At 39.2% G+C, this 16,393-nt stretch overlaps 1 protein-coding gene across 1 annotated transcript; it reads right to left on the bottom strand.

Annotated features, from left to right (window-relative positions):
- Window positions 1-15,052: 15,052 nt before the first annotated feature.
- LOC103724475 (olfactory receptor 2T1) lies at window positions 15,053-16,041 on the bottom strand. The gene has a single exon (XM_008821569.1). It carries the CDS (start codon window positions 16,009-16,011, stop codon window positions 15,058-15,060), a length of 954 nt encoding a protein of 317 aa, XP_008819791.1. The 5' UTR covers window positions 16,012-16,041; the 3' UTR covers window positions 15,053-15,057.
- Window positions 16,042-16,393: the final 352 nt, after the last annotated feature.

Below are 16,393 nucleotides of genomic sequence, written 5' to 3'. Positions count from 1 at the left end.
TTGACAATAGATGCCAGCCCAGAATACTATACCCAGCAAAATGTCTATTATAGTTGAGAGGGAAAGAAAAATCTTCCATGGTATGACTAGCCTGAAAGAATACATGTCTACAAAACCAGCCCCTCAAAGAATATTTGAAGCAACACAGAGAACAGAAAGAGAAACAACTATACCCTAGGGGCAATGAAAGAAAATAAACAAAGATACAATCTAGGAAACACAAAATTACACAAAGAACACAAACAGCACAAAATGACTGCAACCAATACACACTTTTCTATAATAACCTTAAATATCAATGGACTGAACGCCCCTGTCAAAAGACACAGGCTAAGCCAATGGATTAAGAAACAAAATCCATCTCTTTGCTGTCTGCAAGAAACCCATCTCACCTTCAAGGACAGGCACTACCTTAAGGTAAAAGGATGGAAAAGAATATTCCAAGCAAATGGCACTAAGAAACAAGCAGGGGTTGCAATTATAATATCTGACAAAATAGACTTCAAAGTAAAACTAAACAGAAGAGATAAGGATGGTCACTTCATTTTAATCAAAAGAACAGTTGACCAAGAAGATATTACAATCCTTAACATTTATGGACCAAATTCTGGTGCACCAAAATTCATAAAAACAATACTACAGGACTTCAAGACACAGATTAATCCCAACTCAGTAATAATAGGGGACTTCAGTACCCCACTGTCTCCATTAGACAGGTGAACTGGACAAAAAATAAACAGAGAGATTTCTGAATTAAATGATACCATACATCAAAAGGACCTAACAGACATCTTTCGATTATTCCACCCAAACAACAAAGAATACACGTTTTACTCAGCACCTCATGGAACTTTTTCAAAGACTGACCACATACTGGGCCACAAAACAAACCTCAACAAATACAAAAATATTGAAATAATTCCATGCATTCTATCAGACCACAAAGCAATAAGGCTCAAAATCAACACTGGACGAAGCTCTAGTCACTACACAAACTCATGGAAATTGAACAACACACTCCTAAACAATGAGTGGGTAAAAGGAGAAATTAAGAAAGAAATAAAAGAATTCCTGGAATTCAATGAAAAGGACAATACAACACAATGCAACCTCTGGGACACATTAAAAGCAGTCCTAAAGAGGGACGTTTATAGTCCTAAGTGCCTACATTAAAAAATCGGAAAGAACCCAAATAAGTGACCTAACACTGCAACTGAAGGTACTGCAAAGGCAAGAAAAAATGAAACCCAAACTCAGAAGAAGAGAGGAAATAACAAAAATCAGAGCAGAAATTAATGAAACAGAAACAAAGAAAACAATACAAAGAATCAGTGAATCTAAGAGCTGGTTCTTTGAAAAGCTAAACCAGATAGACAGACCCTTAGCCCAGTTAACCAAAAGAAAGAAAGAGCAAATCCAAATCAACAAATCAGAGATGAAAGGGGAAACATCACAACAGACACCCAAAAGATCCAGACCATTACAAAGGAATATTTTAAAAACCTATACCTACTGCAGACTCATAACATATAAGTAAATTGAAACAATAATACAAACCCTCCCAACTACAAAAAGCCCAGGTCCAGATGGATTTACAGCAAAATTCTACCAGACATTTAAAGAAGACCTCCAACACCAATACTACTTAAATTATTCAAAACAATAGAAACAGAAGGAGAACTCCCAAATTTCTTCTATGAAGCCAGCATCACTCTAATACCCAAACTGGGAAAAGACACAACCAAAAAAGAAAACTATAAACCCATATCCTTAATGAATATAGATGCAAAAATTCTCAAGAAAATACTTGTAAACTGCATAAAGACACACATCAGAAAGATCATTCACTATGATCAAGTAGGCTTTATCCCAGGATGCAGGGATAGTCCAATATACACACGTCAATAAACGTCATTAATCATATAAATGGACTCAAAGACAAAAACCTCATTGTCATCTCAATAGATGCAGAAAAGGCTCTTGACAAAATTCAGCAGGGCTTTATGTTCAAAGTCCTAGAGGAAATTGGACTGGAAGGAACATAATTCAACCTAATTAAAGCTATATACAACAAACCCACAGCCAATATCATTCTAAATGGAGAATAACTGGAAGCATTCCCATTATAATCAGGAACCAGACAAGAATGTCCACTATATCCACTCCTTTTCAACATAGTGCTTGAAACTCTTGCTAGAGCAATAAGACAGGAGAAGGAAATTAAAGGAGTACTAATTGGAAAAGAAGAGGTCAAACTATCCCTTTTTGCAGATGATATGATACTATAACTAAGAGATCCCAAAAGTTCTACCAAAAAACTCTCTGAACTGATTCAACACTTTCAGTATAATGGCAGCGTATAAAATCAATGTACAAAAATCAGTAGCCTTTCTATATACGAATAATAAGCAATTGGAGAAAGAATACAGGGAAATGCTCCCATTCATAATTGCTGCAAAAAAAAATCTTGGAATAAATCCAACCAAAGACACCAAAGAGCTCCACAATGAAAAATTTAAATCGTTAAAGAAAGAGCTTGAGGAAGACACCAGGAGATGGAAGGACCTCCCATGTTCGTGGATTGGAAGAATTAATATTGTTAAAATGACCTGTCAGGAGCCATGCTTGACTTAAGCATTGGAAAAAGAAGAGTGCCACTTTAAGAGCTTCTGAGCTCTCTGCTTCAGCGGTTTGAGCTGACAGGCTGTGCCTCCATGATAAATTAGGTCTTCTAGAAAGTAAGTTTCGGTTCGGTCTTCGGGCACCGGAGTTGCTGAGGTAATGCAGCACCTGCTGCGTCCGTAGTTACTTTCTGTTAGTAAAATATCCTTGGTGATTCCTTGGTGATTCCTTGGTTACCCCAAATCTGATTCCTATATAAGATCTGTGTTCCTCACAACAAAAGGCCATTCTGTGATTGCTCACCTGACTGCTAAGAATTAAACTTTTTATAAAATCAAGAACTTTGTCTTGACTCTTTTCTTGTTGAAGACCCAAGCCTGGTGGGCTTGGGGGGTGTTCGACAAATGGCGCTCAACATGGGGCATGAAGGGTCCGAGGAGAGACCCTTGGAGGAGAGACCCCAGACTCAGGTGAGTATGACAAGACACGTAAGTAAAATAAGTAACATAAAATTGAGAAAACCTGCTTCAGAAGTGAAAGCCGAGTGCAAGTGTAACCACGAAGCACTGGCTAGTAAACTGCTGGTGAAATTAGAAAGTCTTCAGAAACGTGTTGAAACATTAGAGAAAGGTTTACAGGCAAAACTGGTCTCCAGCAATGCAGTTCCTAAGACTTCAGATTCAGAGACTGTACAAGAGACTTCTGATTCTGAGAGATGGGCAAATGCTGTCCAGGAGAAGCAGTCTGCACTGGACAGACAGCTACAGCACATGCAGGAACAGATAAATGCATTGGCAAAGCAAATAAGTTTTGAACAACGAAAGTTGCCTCTTAAGGGCACCTCTGAGCCTTCTGTTCCTGCAGGTTTACATCCCCCAGAGATAAAGGATGAGCCTGTAAGTGCTAGGGCAAACAATTCCTCTGTTTCGTCCTGTCCCTTGTCTCTGTCATCTCTGCAAATAAGTATGTAGCATGCGGCTGCAACTGGAGAAGATATGTCAGGATTCCATTTCTTTCCAGTTATAGAATTAGATGATGGCCAGGGAAATAGGGTTAGGACACATCTCCTTTTTCTATGCAAGCAGTTAAAGGAATTAAAATCTGCCTGTGCACAGTATGGACCTACAGCTCCTTTTACTCAGGCTGTGCTAGAATCTATGACTACTGAAGTTTTGGCTCCTAATGATTGGAAGTACCTGGCCAGAGCCTGTCTGTCAGGAGAAGATTATTGTTTATGGAAGTCAGAATTTGAAAACCAAAGTCAGGTTCTTGCTGACCTTAATAGGGCTCGAAATATTCCCATTACTTTTGAGATGCTTGCTGGTGAAGGCCAATATAGAGACACAGAACAACAGATGATAAACTTCAATATTGCTGCATATGCTCAAACTCATGCTGCAGCAAGAAAGGCTTGGAATAAACTGCCACAGTCTGGACGGTAGACTGAGGACCTGACTAAGATTAGACAGTCCTGAGGAACTTTACCGAGAGTTTGTGTCTAGACTTACACAGGCTGCAGAAAAGCTTGTCAGTGACTGTAATGCAAGATCTGTCTTAATAAAATATTTAGCTTATGAAAATGCTAACTCTGCATGTCAAGCTGCACTCAGGCCTTATAGAAAGGAGAGCAGCTTGTCTGACTATATTAGACATTGTTCTGATATTGGGCCTTCCTATACACAGGGTGTGGCCATAGCTGCTGCTTTGCAAAACAGACCTATGAAAGACACTTCATCTCAACGGCAAAGTAAGAAAAGATGGTTGTGGACAACTAGGACATGTAAAAAGACACTGCCCTCACGGCAACCCTGTCTTCAGTCAGAAGAGGGGTCCTGGAATCTGCCCTAGGTGTAAAAAAGGCAGACACTGGGCTAATAAACGTAGATCAAAAAGAGATCTACACGGCAATCTTCTCTTGCCAAACGAGAGGAGCAGCCAGCCTCAGGCTTTGAGACAAGATTCTCAGGCCCCACAGTGTTATGGAGCTTTTCAGAAAGACAGCAATTCATCTCAAGGCTTTTCTGAACGATCTCAAGCAGCAGCGGAACTAGTTCGTTGTACTGGCTTTAACAATGCAGGCGTAAGCTCTGCCAAGGAAAAGTCTTGGCCCTCTGCCTCCAGGATAGGTGAGTCTAAAGGTAAGCGTCATGTTTCTGTAACAGAATTGTTCAATTTTCCCTAAAAGTTATTGATACAGATAGTCATAAAAATATTATATGAGCTCTAAAAGCCTCAAAATTAAAACATCTAGACATGCTGTTTCTAAATGCTAAAAGCTGACTCTGGAGGGAAATCGTGTGCCTTTCACTTCAGACTCAACAAGCAATTGGAAAAAGACTACAGGGAAATGCTCCCATTCACAATTGCTACAAAAATTAAAATATCTTGGAATGAATCTGACATGCAAAATACCTTCTCAAGCCCAAGCCAGACAAATATCCAGAATGAATGGACAAAGTAGCCAAGAAGCCCCAACCCTATCTGAAAAAATATTGGTAATTCATAGCTGCTGGGAGAGGGAGACTTAATTTTCTTTAAGGGTGTGATGCCAAGTAGATTGACTGTGCTCTAGGACATGGACCCACACCCAAGTACATTTGCAAACACAAAGTAGACTCAATAGGCCTAAAGAAATTAACAGAGGCCGGGCGTGGCGGTGCATACCTTTAATCCCAGCACTTGGGAGGCAGAAGCAGGGGGGTCTCTGGGAGTTCAAGGCCAGCCTAGTCTATATAGAAAGTTCCAGGCCAACTGGGGCTACAGGTAGACCTTGTCTCAAAAAGACCAAAAAATGATATGAAGAGGAGGAGGAGAAAAGAAAAAAAGAAAATGAAAAAGAAAATAACAGAGGATATGCAGTTGGGGGGGTTGTAGAGCATGGGGTGTCTCTGAGAGTTGATGTGGAAGGTGGTCTGAATATGATCAAAATACACTATATGAAATTCTCAAAGAATCATATCTTTAAAAGAATGGGGCACTTATGGTACCACATTTGCTGCAGCATTTAGTAATAGCATCTAAACTTTTTAAAAAGAGAACTTATTCCACTATAATCTTGAGCCTTAATTTAGGTGTATGTGTTCTCTTTCTGTTGCTTTGGGATTTGATTATTTATGGCATTTGCCTTTTGATGATAAGGATTTTCTTAAGTTAGCATGTTATTTTATGGAATTAAGGACATTTTGTATACTATCTACTGAAACTCTAACTTTTATTTACAACCTTATTTGGTTTAGGCAAAAGAAGTTTTATAAGTAGTTAGGTAATCAAATCATTATTAAGCTACTTTGTAATTTAGTTTATTGAGAAAATTATTACCTAGATAGATAGATAGATAGATAGATAGATAGATAGATGATAGGATAGATAGATAGATAGGTGATAGATAGATAGAGATATATAGATAGATAGATGATAGATAGATAGATGATAGATAGATAGATAGATAGATAGATAGATAGATAGATAGATAGATAGATAGATGATAGATAATGTGTAATTCTATTTTCTGTTTTGATTCAGTGGTCAAGGCTTTGGGTTTTTTCTTTGTTTGTTTGGTTTTTGAGACAATGTCTCACTATGTACCCTGGTGGCCTGAAACTCACTATATAGATCATTCTGGCCTCAAACTCACAGGGATCTGCCTGCCTCTGCTTCCCATGTGCTAGGATTAAAGACGTGCACTACTACTCCTGAAGTTTTCAAATTTTTTAAGTTGTAAGAGCCAGACATGGTAGATGATCACAGGGAAACAGGATTTTCCAGACCTGGGCAGTTACGCATATGGCCTCACAGTAATAGTAACAGCATAAGTCCCATGTAAGTGCAACCAGAAAAAAAATTCCAGCATGGCCTTGTGGAGGTGGGTAAGAAGCTCCATCCTACCTAAAGAACTATTGGCAACTGATAACTGCTGGGAGAGGGGAGTCAGTTTCCTTTAAGGGTGAAATTCTAGGTAGGTTGACCAGGCTATCGTGGATAGACCCACCCCAAAGGGCATTTGGGGATAAAGGAGAAGGAGCTTGAGAGAGAGGGATAGTAGTAGACAGGTATTATTAAGGGGAAAATTGGGGGAAATGTGGTACTTTAACTGGGATGGGAGTAGGGAGGGTTATACAGGGGAGTGAAGAGAGATAAATAATGCTTACATGGTATGAAAAAAACAGAGGAAAATGTTCAAAGCCATCCTGAAAAAATACACATACAATAAATGTATGAGTTATGAATGCCATTCAGGAGAAAGCTCCCTTTGAGTTGTTGGTCAGGATAGTCCAAGAGACTCCCAAATAATATAGGCTATTTCCACAGCCCTTGATTGCCACACAGAGCTTTAAGATAAGACCCATTGCTGAAGATAGGACTTGGAGCAATTGAGTTGCAACTGACCAGGGAGCCACCTCCCGGAAGACTAACTCTCAAGGTATCAGAGGATACTATACAAGCTGCTAAGGGAGAAAACTGATCTTACTTTTAATTGTGCAATAAAATACATTTCTAAAATAGAATTATTCAGGAAGTCATTAGAGGAGTGAAGACATTTCCATGAAGCCAGGGGCCCAACATTCATCCTAAAACCCGACCAAGGTCATATTCAGATTCTCAAGAAGACTTCAACTGATGAGGCTGTCTTCTGTCTTGTTTTGTATGTAATATTGTGAACCTTAAGGTTTGAAATCAGAAAAATCCTTCACATTCATCTCATCTGAATTTCTGCAAGTCTCGGGAGTCACTCATGTATCCTATCCTGTCTGCCTCCGGAGTTTAATATCAAATAAAAAAGAATGCAGTCATTTTCTGGAGCAGAATATAAAGAATTTCTAGAACTAAACCTTCTTTAGTGGTCTCTTTGAATTTCCCCAGGTTGTGGAACAGTACAAAAAATGAATTTCCCTCTAAACATTTGAAAATTACATAAATGAATATACTTTACTAATGATGAAAGCCTTGCTGAATCCTTACACCAAAACTAATTTATACATAATTTTCATGAGCTGAGAAACCACCAACATTCTGTTATTCATGGTGTGTAATTGACTGCACATCAGCTGAAAGAAGAAATGAGGTTAAAAGATGCATACACATAATTAAATATATAATACCCAACATTTCAATAAATTCAGAGATTCATATTTAAAATATGCTGTAGTCAGACACGGTGGTTCCGACCTGTAATTCCAATGCATGGAAATCTGGGGCAGAAAGATTAGACCAAAGCAAGACTGACACAGCAGAGAAAGCACCAAAACCTGAAGCTCCATGTCCAGTATCTGGGACTCATAGTGGAACCCTTTCATTTCCAAAGAACTTAGACAACCCTGCTTTTCCAGCCCTGCTACCTAGAGCACACATAGCTTCTCTCGTGGATGGCTACACTCTGTATGCTGGTGATTGGTGGATCTAAATTATTTCAACTTGCTTACCTTACATAGTAGCCTCTCAAAATCTGATGATCTAAATCTGCGGGCCATGCAGCTACAGCTATGGCTCAGACAAGGCTCCTAAGGAGTAGATATAGTTTCTCAGCATTTCTTTTTATATAGTCAGTATAGGCAAGTAAGAGGCACAATCAGATCTTCTAACCTTAAAGACTTCCTGTGTTATGAAGTACAGCAAAAGGGAGAAGCAAAAAGAGGATGCAGTGCAGAGAGGACGTGTCAAATAATGAAGAGAATCACTGCCAAGACACAGGATTGTATCTTCTGGCATGAGGATAAGGGTCAGCCTCTGAGACACTTAAAACAGACAAGCATAAGCAAATATATTAACTGTACAGAGATACTAACTTGTGCCTCATATAACAAAGATAGTGCAAAGAAGCAGGCAGAAGGGACATTTTAGATAGCTAAACAAAATTGGCAAGGGATTTAAATAAAAGCATCAATGGAACACCAACACTCCCTTCTGGAGGACAAATTGATACCAGGGCATTCATCCATATGGCACATGTGTCCCTAAATTGCAAGTATACAGCTTTTATTTGGGTTACAATTTCCCTATTTGGGGGCTGGAGAGAAGGCTCAGAATTTAAGAGCATTGACTGCTCTTGCAGAGTACCTGGGATCGATTCCCAGCACCCACATAGTGGCTATGAACCATCCTTAACTACAGTTCCAGGGGAATCCGACCTCTCTTCTGTCCTCTGCAGCATTGCACAACACGGGTACACGCACATACATGCAGACAACAATTCGTACACATAAAATAAAAATAAACTAAAAAGTTCCCTATTTTTAGTTTAGGAACTTCCACACTGACTTCTATAGTGACTGTACCAGTTTTCATTGTGTTAGGTGCCTACACATTTACATCTGCTATACCTTCCTGATTAATCGTTCCCTTGATAAATATGCAGCAGCCTGCTTTATATCTGCTGATAGTTTTGGCTTGAAGTTATTGGATGTCACAACAGTCACCAGTTTGTTTTCTGTTTCCATCCACTTGAGGCTTTATAGCTCAGTTCCACTTCCTGTTCACTTTGCTTCCTGGATGTAGACGCAATGTGACCAACCTGCTTCCTGCTCCTGCTCCCATTCCCTCCCTGCCTGCTTCCCTGTTTTCCATGCCATGGAGAACTGTGTCCCTCTGCAACTCTAAATCAAAATAAACCATTTCTCTCTTAAGTTGCTTTTGTCAGGATATTTTATTACAGTGATAAAAATGTAGTTAAGACTGAAAATTGGTGCTGAGAAATGAGACAGTTGCTGTGATAAACCTGACCAAGTAGTTCTTAGGCCTCTGGAACTGGTTTTTGGGAAGAATGTGGAACTTTGGGCGACAAAAAGCCTTCAAATAGTGTGAGCGGAGGTTATCGTGCCCTCATTATGGTGGAAGTTCAGAAGATCAGAAGGCAAAGAAAAGTGCTGACTGTGGAGGCGTAGTCCATGAGACTTCATAGAGGGAAAAGGCTAAACCAAGAATTTAGCTAGAGGCCATTCAAATTATATTCTGGCAAAGAACTGGGCAGGATTTGCTCTATCACCTCAATGAGGCTGAATTCAGAAGTAAAATCCTAATTCGTTTGGCACTGGAAAGTCCAAGGCAGGACAACATTAAGGCTGTGTCATGGTTATTGGTAACTGCTTTCATTCATAGCTACGAGAGAGAGCAGCCAAGGGAGAAAAAAATAACAAATGTGATGTTTTGTGAGGAACGGTGTGTGAGAAAGTTTAAAGGGGACAAAGAGACTGCTGGTGACAAAACATCTGTAATTGCTAAAGAGATGCATTTTTAAAGAGAAACAAGAAACATGCTCCTGAGGCAAAACCCCCATCTATCAAAGGCTTCAATTTGTGAAAATGCACTTTTCTTAAGAAGCTAATGTAATTATGGTTCAAGGGGACCAGGGAACCATCCTGAGGTAAAAGAAATTGACAGTGTTGTCCACGTGGTAATGGTTTTCTATTCATGAAAGATACAAGACTTAGGGGATTACAGGGTCTTGTTTCCCAGTTTAAGAGAGCCTCTGAGGTCAGATAAACTGTGGCAGGGTTGAAGTCAACTGCAAGGAGGCCCTGAGAAGCCACTATCTGAATCTGTGAAGGTGAAACCCAAGTTACAATAGAAACCTAGGATGTTGGAGAGAACAGGGCCATGGGATACCCACCAAAGAAAGCTGCATACAAAGAGTATAGCCAGCCCAAGAGAGAGGCTCTGTGTGCCCTAGGCAACAGGGCTAGAAAGGCAGGGCTAGCTAACCCCTTTAGAACTGAGATGGTTCTGTTATGAGTCCAAGATGCTAGACATGGAGCTGTAGGTTTTGGTGGTTTTCCCTGTTGTGTATTAGTCTTGATTTGGTCTAATTTTTCTTGCTAGGCTCCAGTTACTTCCTTTTGGAATGAGAATTAAGCTACGTGCCATTGCATGTTGGAAGAATGTGATTTTTTTTATTTTATTGGGATCACAGTTAAGAGATTGCATTGAGTCTCACAAGAGACTTTGACAAAACCAATTTAAAAGAGAAAAGCCTAATAAATCTATTTAATGAGTGCTTTCTATGACACTGAAGATTCAGAAATAAAAATCCAAAGACTAAGTATTTTGTTACATTTTAAGAAATCTTCACTATTTCACAAATATTTCTTAATTTTTTTAGTTTTATATGGAATAATAAGATTTTCTGATTGAGTTTTCTGTTTCCATACCCATTCATTGTGTTATCAAAATTTCTATTACCTACAACACATCTATTTTCCCCCTCATTCCTGTTTATTTCTCTTTTTGCATTCCCTGTTTTACTTTAAAGTATCATTTCCTCTAACTTTGACAATGATTAAGTTCCATTTACCATAATAACATCTCAATTTGCCTTTCTCTTTACTTTTTCCTCCCCTATAATATTACACTTCTCAGAAAGGGTGGTGGAGATTGTGCTTGGTACCTTGGACATGTGGGCTGAGGGTTTAATCACCAAGCTACACCTCTAATTCAGAGGGATATAATCACGTCTCAACTCTAGTCTTACTTGAACATTGAAAATACTTCAAATGAAAGAATACTGGTGATCAAAAAATCTAATCAGTGTCTTAATCCCAGATGCAAAGTAACCAACAAAGAAGCACAAGAAACATGAAACATTAAGGCGACGCGGTTCCTCCAGAAAACAACCGATTCCACAGTAATGGATTCCAATCAGAGTGAATGAGACAAAAATCCCAAATAACTCCAATGAATGATTGATGAACTGTTCATTGAATTAAAAGAGAAACGTGAACAAATTCAAAAGAATATAAGCAGTTGAATCAAATGAGGAAGTCAATACAGGATGTAAAAGGATAATCCAATAAAGAGATAAAGACTGGAAAACACCAAAATTAAAACCTAAAATTTTGAAAACAAAAACCTCAATATGTCAAACAAAGTCTCATTTGAAAACCTAATCAAGAAAATTGATAAGAGGTTTAAAGACTTGGTAAAACAGAATTTTTGGAAAACAATAAAGATAAAATAAGGAAGTGTGAAGAAAACATGTAACGTTATAGAAACACAAACTTATGAACCCTGGGCATAAGAGAAACAGAAATTCAGGGAAAGGCATAGAAAACATATTCAGTGAAAATCTACCCGAAAATTTCCTTAATCTTGGAAAAGATATGACCATCTAGATTCAGAAGCAAATAGAAAACCAGTTAACACCAGAAAAGAATCTCCCCCATTGTATAAAGTATACAAAACAAAGAAAGACTATTGAAAGCTCCAAGAGACACATGTAAAAGCAAACCCATTAGACTAACAGCTTTCTCGGGCTGGTGAGCTGGTGCTTGCTGCGCTATTGACCTGAGCTCAATCCCTGGAATCCAGATAAAGGTGAAAGGAGAGAATCTATTCTACAAAGCTGTCCTCTGACCTCCACATGCAAGCTATGGTGTGTGTGTGTGCCTACATTCACACACACACAAACACATACACACACATGCAACAATAATAAAATTTTTAAAAATTGAAAAGTCTTGTCTCAAAAAAAAAAAAAATTGGAAAGAGCAATGTATTTCTCAACTGAAATTCTAAACTTCTAGTTGTAAGTTAGTTTCCAATCTAGTTTATTATGTTTTAAAAAATTTTTGAGACATGGTCTCACTATGTAGCCCTGACTAGCCTGTAAATTTTTTGAGACAGGGTCTCACTATGTAGCCCTGACTAGCCTGGAACTCATTCTGTAGACCATCCTGATAACCTTGAATGCATAGTGATCTGCCTGCCTCTGCCCTCATGTGCTGGGATTGAAAATGTGTGCCACCATGCCTAGACTGCAACATGGATTATTATGTCAAGTAAAGATACACTTCAAAATTGAAAGACAAATTTTCCATGATAAATGCAAACTTAAGGAATCTGTGATCACTTAGCCAGTCAGCTCCACAGAACATATTTAAAGAAGTCCTACATACTCAAGAAAAGGACAAACATATCCATGAGGTTACAGGAAAGAATAAACTTCACTAGAAGAGCAAAAAAGCAAATGAAATGAAGCAAAGGAACAAAAGAGATAAAAATGACAGGAATTAATACTGTCTTTTAACAATAGCTCTGATTATTAATGGCTGCAATTCTCCAATCAAAAGACACAGGCTAACAGATTGGTATGAACACATGACATCTCTATTCCTTGCTTATAAGAAATGCACTGCACTGCAAAGATAACACAGTGTCAGGGTCAAAGAATAGAGGAAGTCTTTCAAGCACATGGAACTGGAAGGCAAGCAGGTGTAGCTATACTACCTGACAACAGATATCAAACCAAACTTATTTAGAAGAGATAAAGAATGCCATTTCTTATTCAGTGATGAATCCATCAACTTGCGTCACACAGCATCCACTACATCAGCTTCTGCTGTTCCTCCTGTCCTGAAAGCTGTCTTCCCAGACCATCCTCTGTCTTGTTCCTTTTGTTCAAATGTAGCCTCCTTAGAAGTCTTCCTGATCACCACTGCTACTTAGCAGTAGCCTTCCTGCTTTCCTCTACCGCCCCATTGCGTTGTTGTAGTTCATGAGCTGCATTTTTGACTCTTCATTGAAGAAAGATAATGGATATGCAGAAAATAGCTAAAATTAAAAAGTTTGAACTCGATCAAATTTTCTGAAACTGAACATTGAATTGCAACCTACAAATGCATTTAGAGGCAGAATAATGACGCCACGGAAACCTGGCTATGTGTATGTCCACCATGACCATCCAAAAACACGGGCTCATTTTGTTTGGTCTGCACTGTTTACAAATATATTATTTTGTGACTTGCTTTTAATCTCAATGTAACATTTATAAGATTAATCCATGTTGTTGCAAGTAATATTAAAACGTATGTTCTTAATGTAGTAAACATGTTACAAAGCAATTACTTCACTATCGGTAGGCTTTCCATAGCCTTGATGTTTTGTCTGCTAGTGCATGTTTGTAATGAATATTACCCATATGTGTATACCGTAAATCTACCCAAAGATGGACACATGGAGTCTATTCATCTTTAGTCGCTGTTACCACACACCATGGGGTAGAGACACTAACTTTGGTTTTTGCTTGCTTTTCTATTTGGTTTTCTTTTTTTCTTACCATAGTTTTTCTCTACTTTGGGGGAGCAGGTGCTACAAACAATGAATGAATGAATGAAGCTTCAGCTAAAGGATATATAGCATTCTGTCAATCACATTCCTTGAAATCTTAATGTGTACTATACAAAATAGTGGGAACTTGCAGAAGTCTCTTGAGGTCTACCGTCCTTACAAATAAGTTAGAACTCATAGTAAGTGCTTTGTTTTTCATGAACTTTGTGAGTAATCAACTGACAGGCATGTAAATTAAGTTCAGAGAGAAAGTGACAATATACTATTGACTGTGGCAACAGTTAAGCTTCTATAATGACATTTCCACATAGTGACTTAAAATCTCAGTGGTAACATTTGTTCCCTGAGTAAATTCCTTATATCATCAGATGGGCACAAGTTAAAATGCTTGCCACATGTTTTCTGAGTTGAGAGAACAGAGAAAATCAGTGGATTACACCCTACCACCTCGCTGCATTATACCCACTACCTTGTTATCACTCAGCCATCTAGAAAACATTTCATTATCTTCCCAACCCACCCTGCGTAGGCTTCTCCAGTCTCAGAGTCCTTCACACAGTTTTCTGCCAACTACCCTTTTATTTAATGTATCAGCTATAATTTATCCAAAAATAATTTCCATTAACATGTTGTAAATAAACACAAGTTAAATACTGAGTTTTGCTAAAAGTAGCACATACTTAGTGATTTGGGTAAAAATAATGACTACTTGATAAAACTGTGCTCAGTGAATCTTCCTACCACCTGGCTAGTGGGAACACAATGGCAGGTGAGCCAGCTCCTCCAGCTCTTGCTAAAATCAGCTGGGAAATATCAACCTTCCTCTCACCCTTGATGGCTAGCTAGACTTGCACAGAATCCTATCAGGTCCCAAAGCACCATCTTACTCCCATACTCCTTGACATCATCCATGCCAGTTACCATTTTGTCTGACTTATTCTACTCCAACAGGTAACTCTTGGGAAAATTCCTCCAGTTTGTATTCAGGAAGCCAATACTACTTATCTGCAATCACATGAACAAAACAGGAGGAAAGCAAGATGTACAAAACCAAAAGAATCAGGCATTGGCATGCACGCCCATAGGCCCAACACTCAGGAGGGTGAGGCCAAAGGATTGCCATGAGTCCAAGGACAGTCTGAGCTATAAGGAAAGTAACAGATTCAGCCTGTATTATTTAGTGAAAATCTGTCTCAACAATCAGGAGAAAAGGGAATGGGGAAGGAATGAAGGAAACAAGGGGATGGAGAAGTCAGATTCTTATGTTGACTTTGTCTTTCTGCTCAATCAAATCCTTCCTTCTAGTATAATCGTTCAGTTCAGGCCCAGCAACACTGACTATAGTCTCCCATTTCCCTCCATGTGAGAAGGAGCCACCTGTCAAAAGTCTCCTGAGACTCGCTGAGAATTCTTGAACTTCCCTAGTGCCCTCCTCAGAGCTCCGGTCACATCCTTGTTCCTCAAGCTGTAGATGAGGGGGTTCAACATGGGTGTGAGGATGGTGTAGAACACAGAAAAGATTTTGTCTTGTGCTGGTGAATGATAAGAGTGTGGCACCATGTAGGTATACATGGCAGCGCCATAGAACAAGGTTACCACAGTCATGTGAGATGAGCAAGTGGCAAATGCCTTCTTCCTCCCCTCCACAGAGCTCATACGGTAGACAGTAGTCAGAATGCGACCATAGGAAGAAATTACTACAGAGAAAGGAATCAGCAGCATCAGAACACAGCACACATACATCACTGTCTCATAGAGTGCTGTGTCTGCACACGCCAACTTCAGCACAGCAGGGGCTTCACAGAAGAAGTGGTTAATCTCTCGTGAACTACAGAAGGGAAAACTCATGGTGATTGGAGTGAGGAGGAAGCCATCCAAAGATCCCCCGAACCAGGAACCTGCTATGATAATCCAACAGATTCTGCGACTCATGAGGACAGGGTACCTCAGTGGATTGCAGATGGCCACATAGCGATCATAGGCCATGAGGCCCAGGAGAAAGAACTCGGCTCCTACAAGGGTGAGGTAGAGGAAGTGTTGAGCTGTGCATCCCATGAAGGAAATGGTCCTTTGCCCTAGCAGATAGTCAACTAGCATCTTGGGCACAATGGTGGAGATGTACATCATGTCAATGAAGGACAAGTGGCTGAGGAGGAAGTACATAGGGGTGTGGAGATGAACGTCCGTGCGAATCAGGAAGATCATGACCCCATTGGCCACCAGGGCAGTGAGAAAGATGACAGAGATGATGGCAAAGACAAGGCCTGAGGTTTCCTCTGTGTTGAACAGCCCCATGAAAGTGAAGTCAGTAGAGGATGTGTTGTCCATGTCCATTGAGCCTACAGTGTTGCAGATATAATGTAAAACCTTCAACAAAATGATGATGTTTTCAGAGAATTAAAATTACAGCCTATAGATTAGGTGAAAGAAAACGTAAAAATAGTTTTCTTGGTATTCTAAAACTGATACACACAACTGATCTGTGTAAGAATATTATTTAGATATGTAATATCAATATTTTTTTAAACGCATTGGACAAGATGTCAGTAGATGTTATGGAACTATAACACTTATAATTTACATCACCTAAGCATACATACTACAACAGTTATATACAACAGTATGTACTACACATATATGACACTATGGCAGTGTGTGTATATAAGGTTGAGTAAAATACATCTTACCTTAGGTGAATTTTAGTTGATTTTGTTAT

Source organism: Nannospalax galili, unplaced genomic scaffold (assembly GCF_000622305.1).
Source record: "Nannospalax galili isolate Female #2095 unplaced genomic scaffold, S.galili_v1.0 scaffold748, whole genome shotgun sequence".
NCBI classification, from domain to species: domain Eukaryota; kingdom Metazoa; phylum Chordata; class Mammalia; order Rodentia; family Spalacidae; genus Nannospalax; species Nannospalax galili.
This window is presented reverse-complemented; position numbering and strand designations above follow the sequence as displayed.

Bases quoted from the DNA above. Each gene is read 5' to 3' on its own strand.
- LOC103724475 (XM_008821569.1), bottom strand. From the start codon at position 16,011: ATGGACATGGACAACACATCCTCTACTGACTTCACTTTCATGGGGCTG.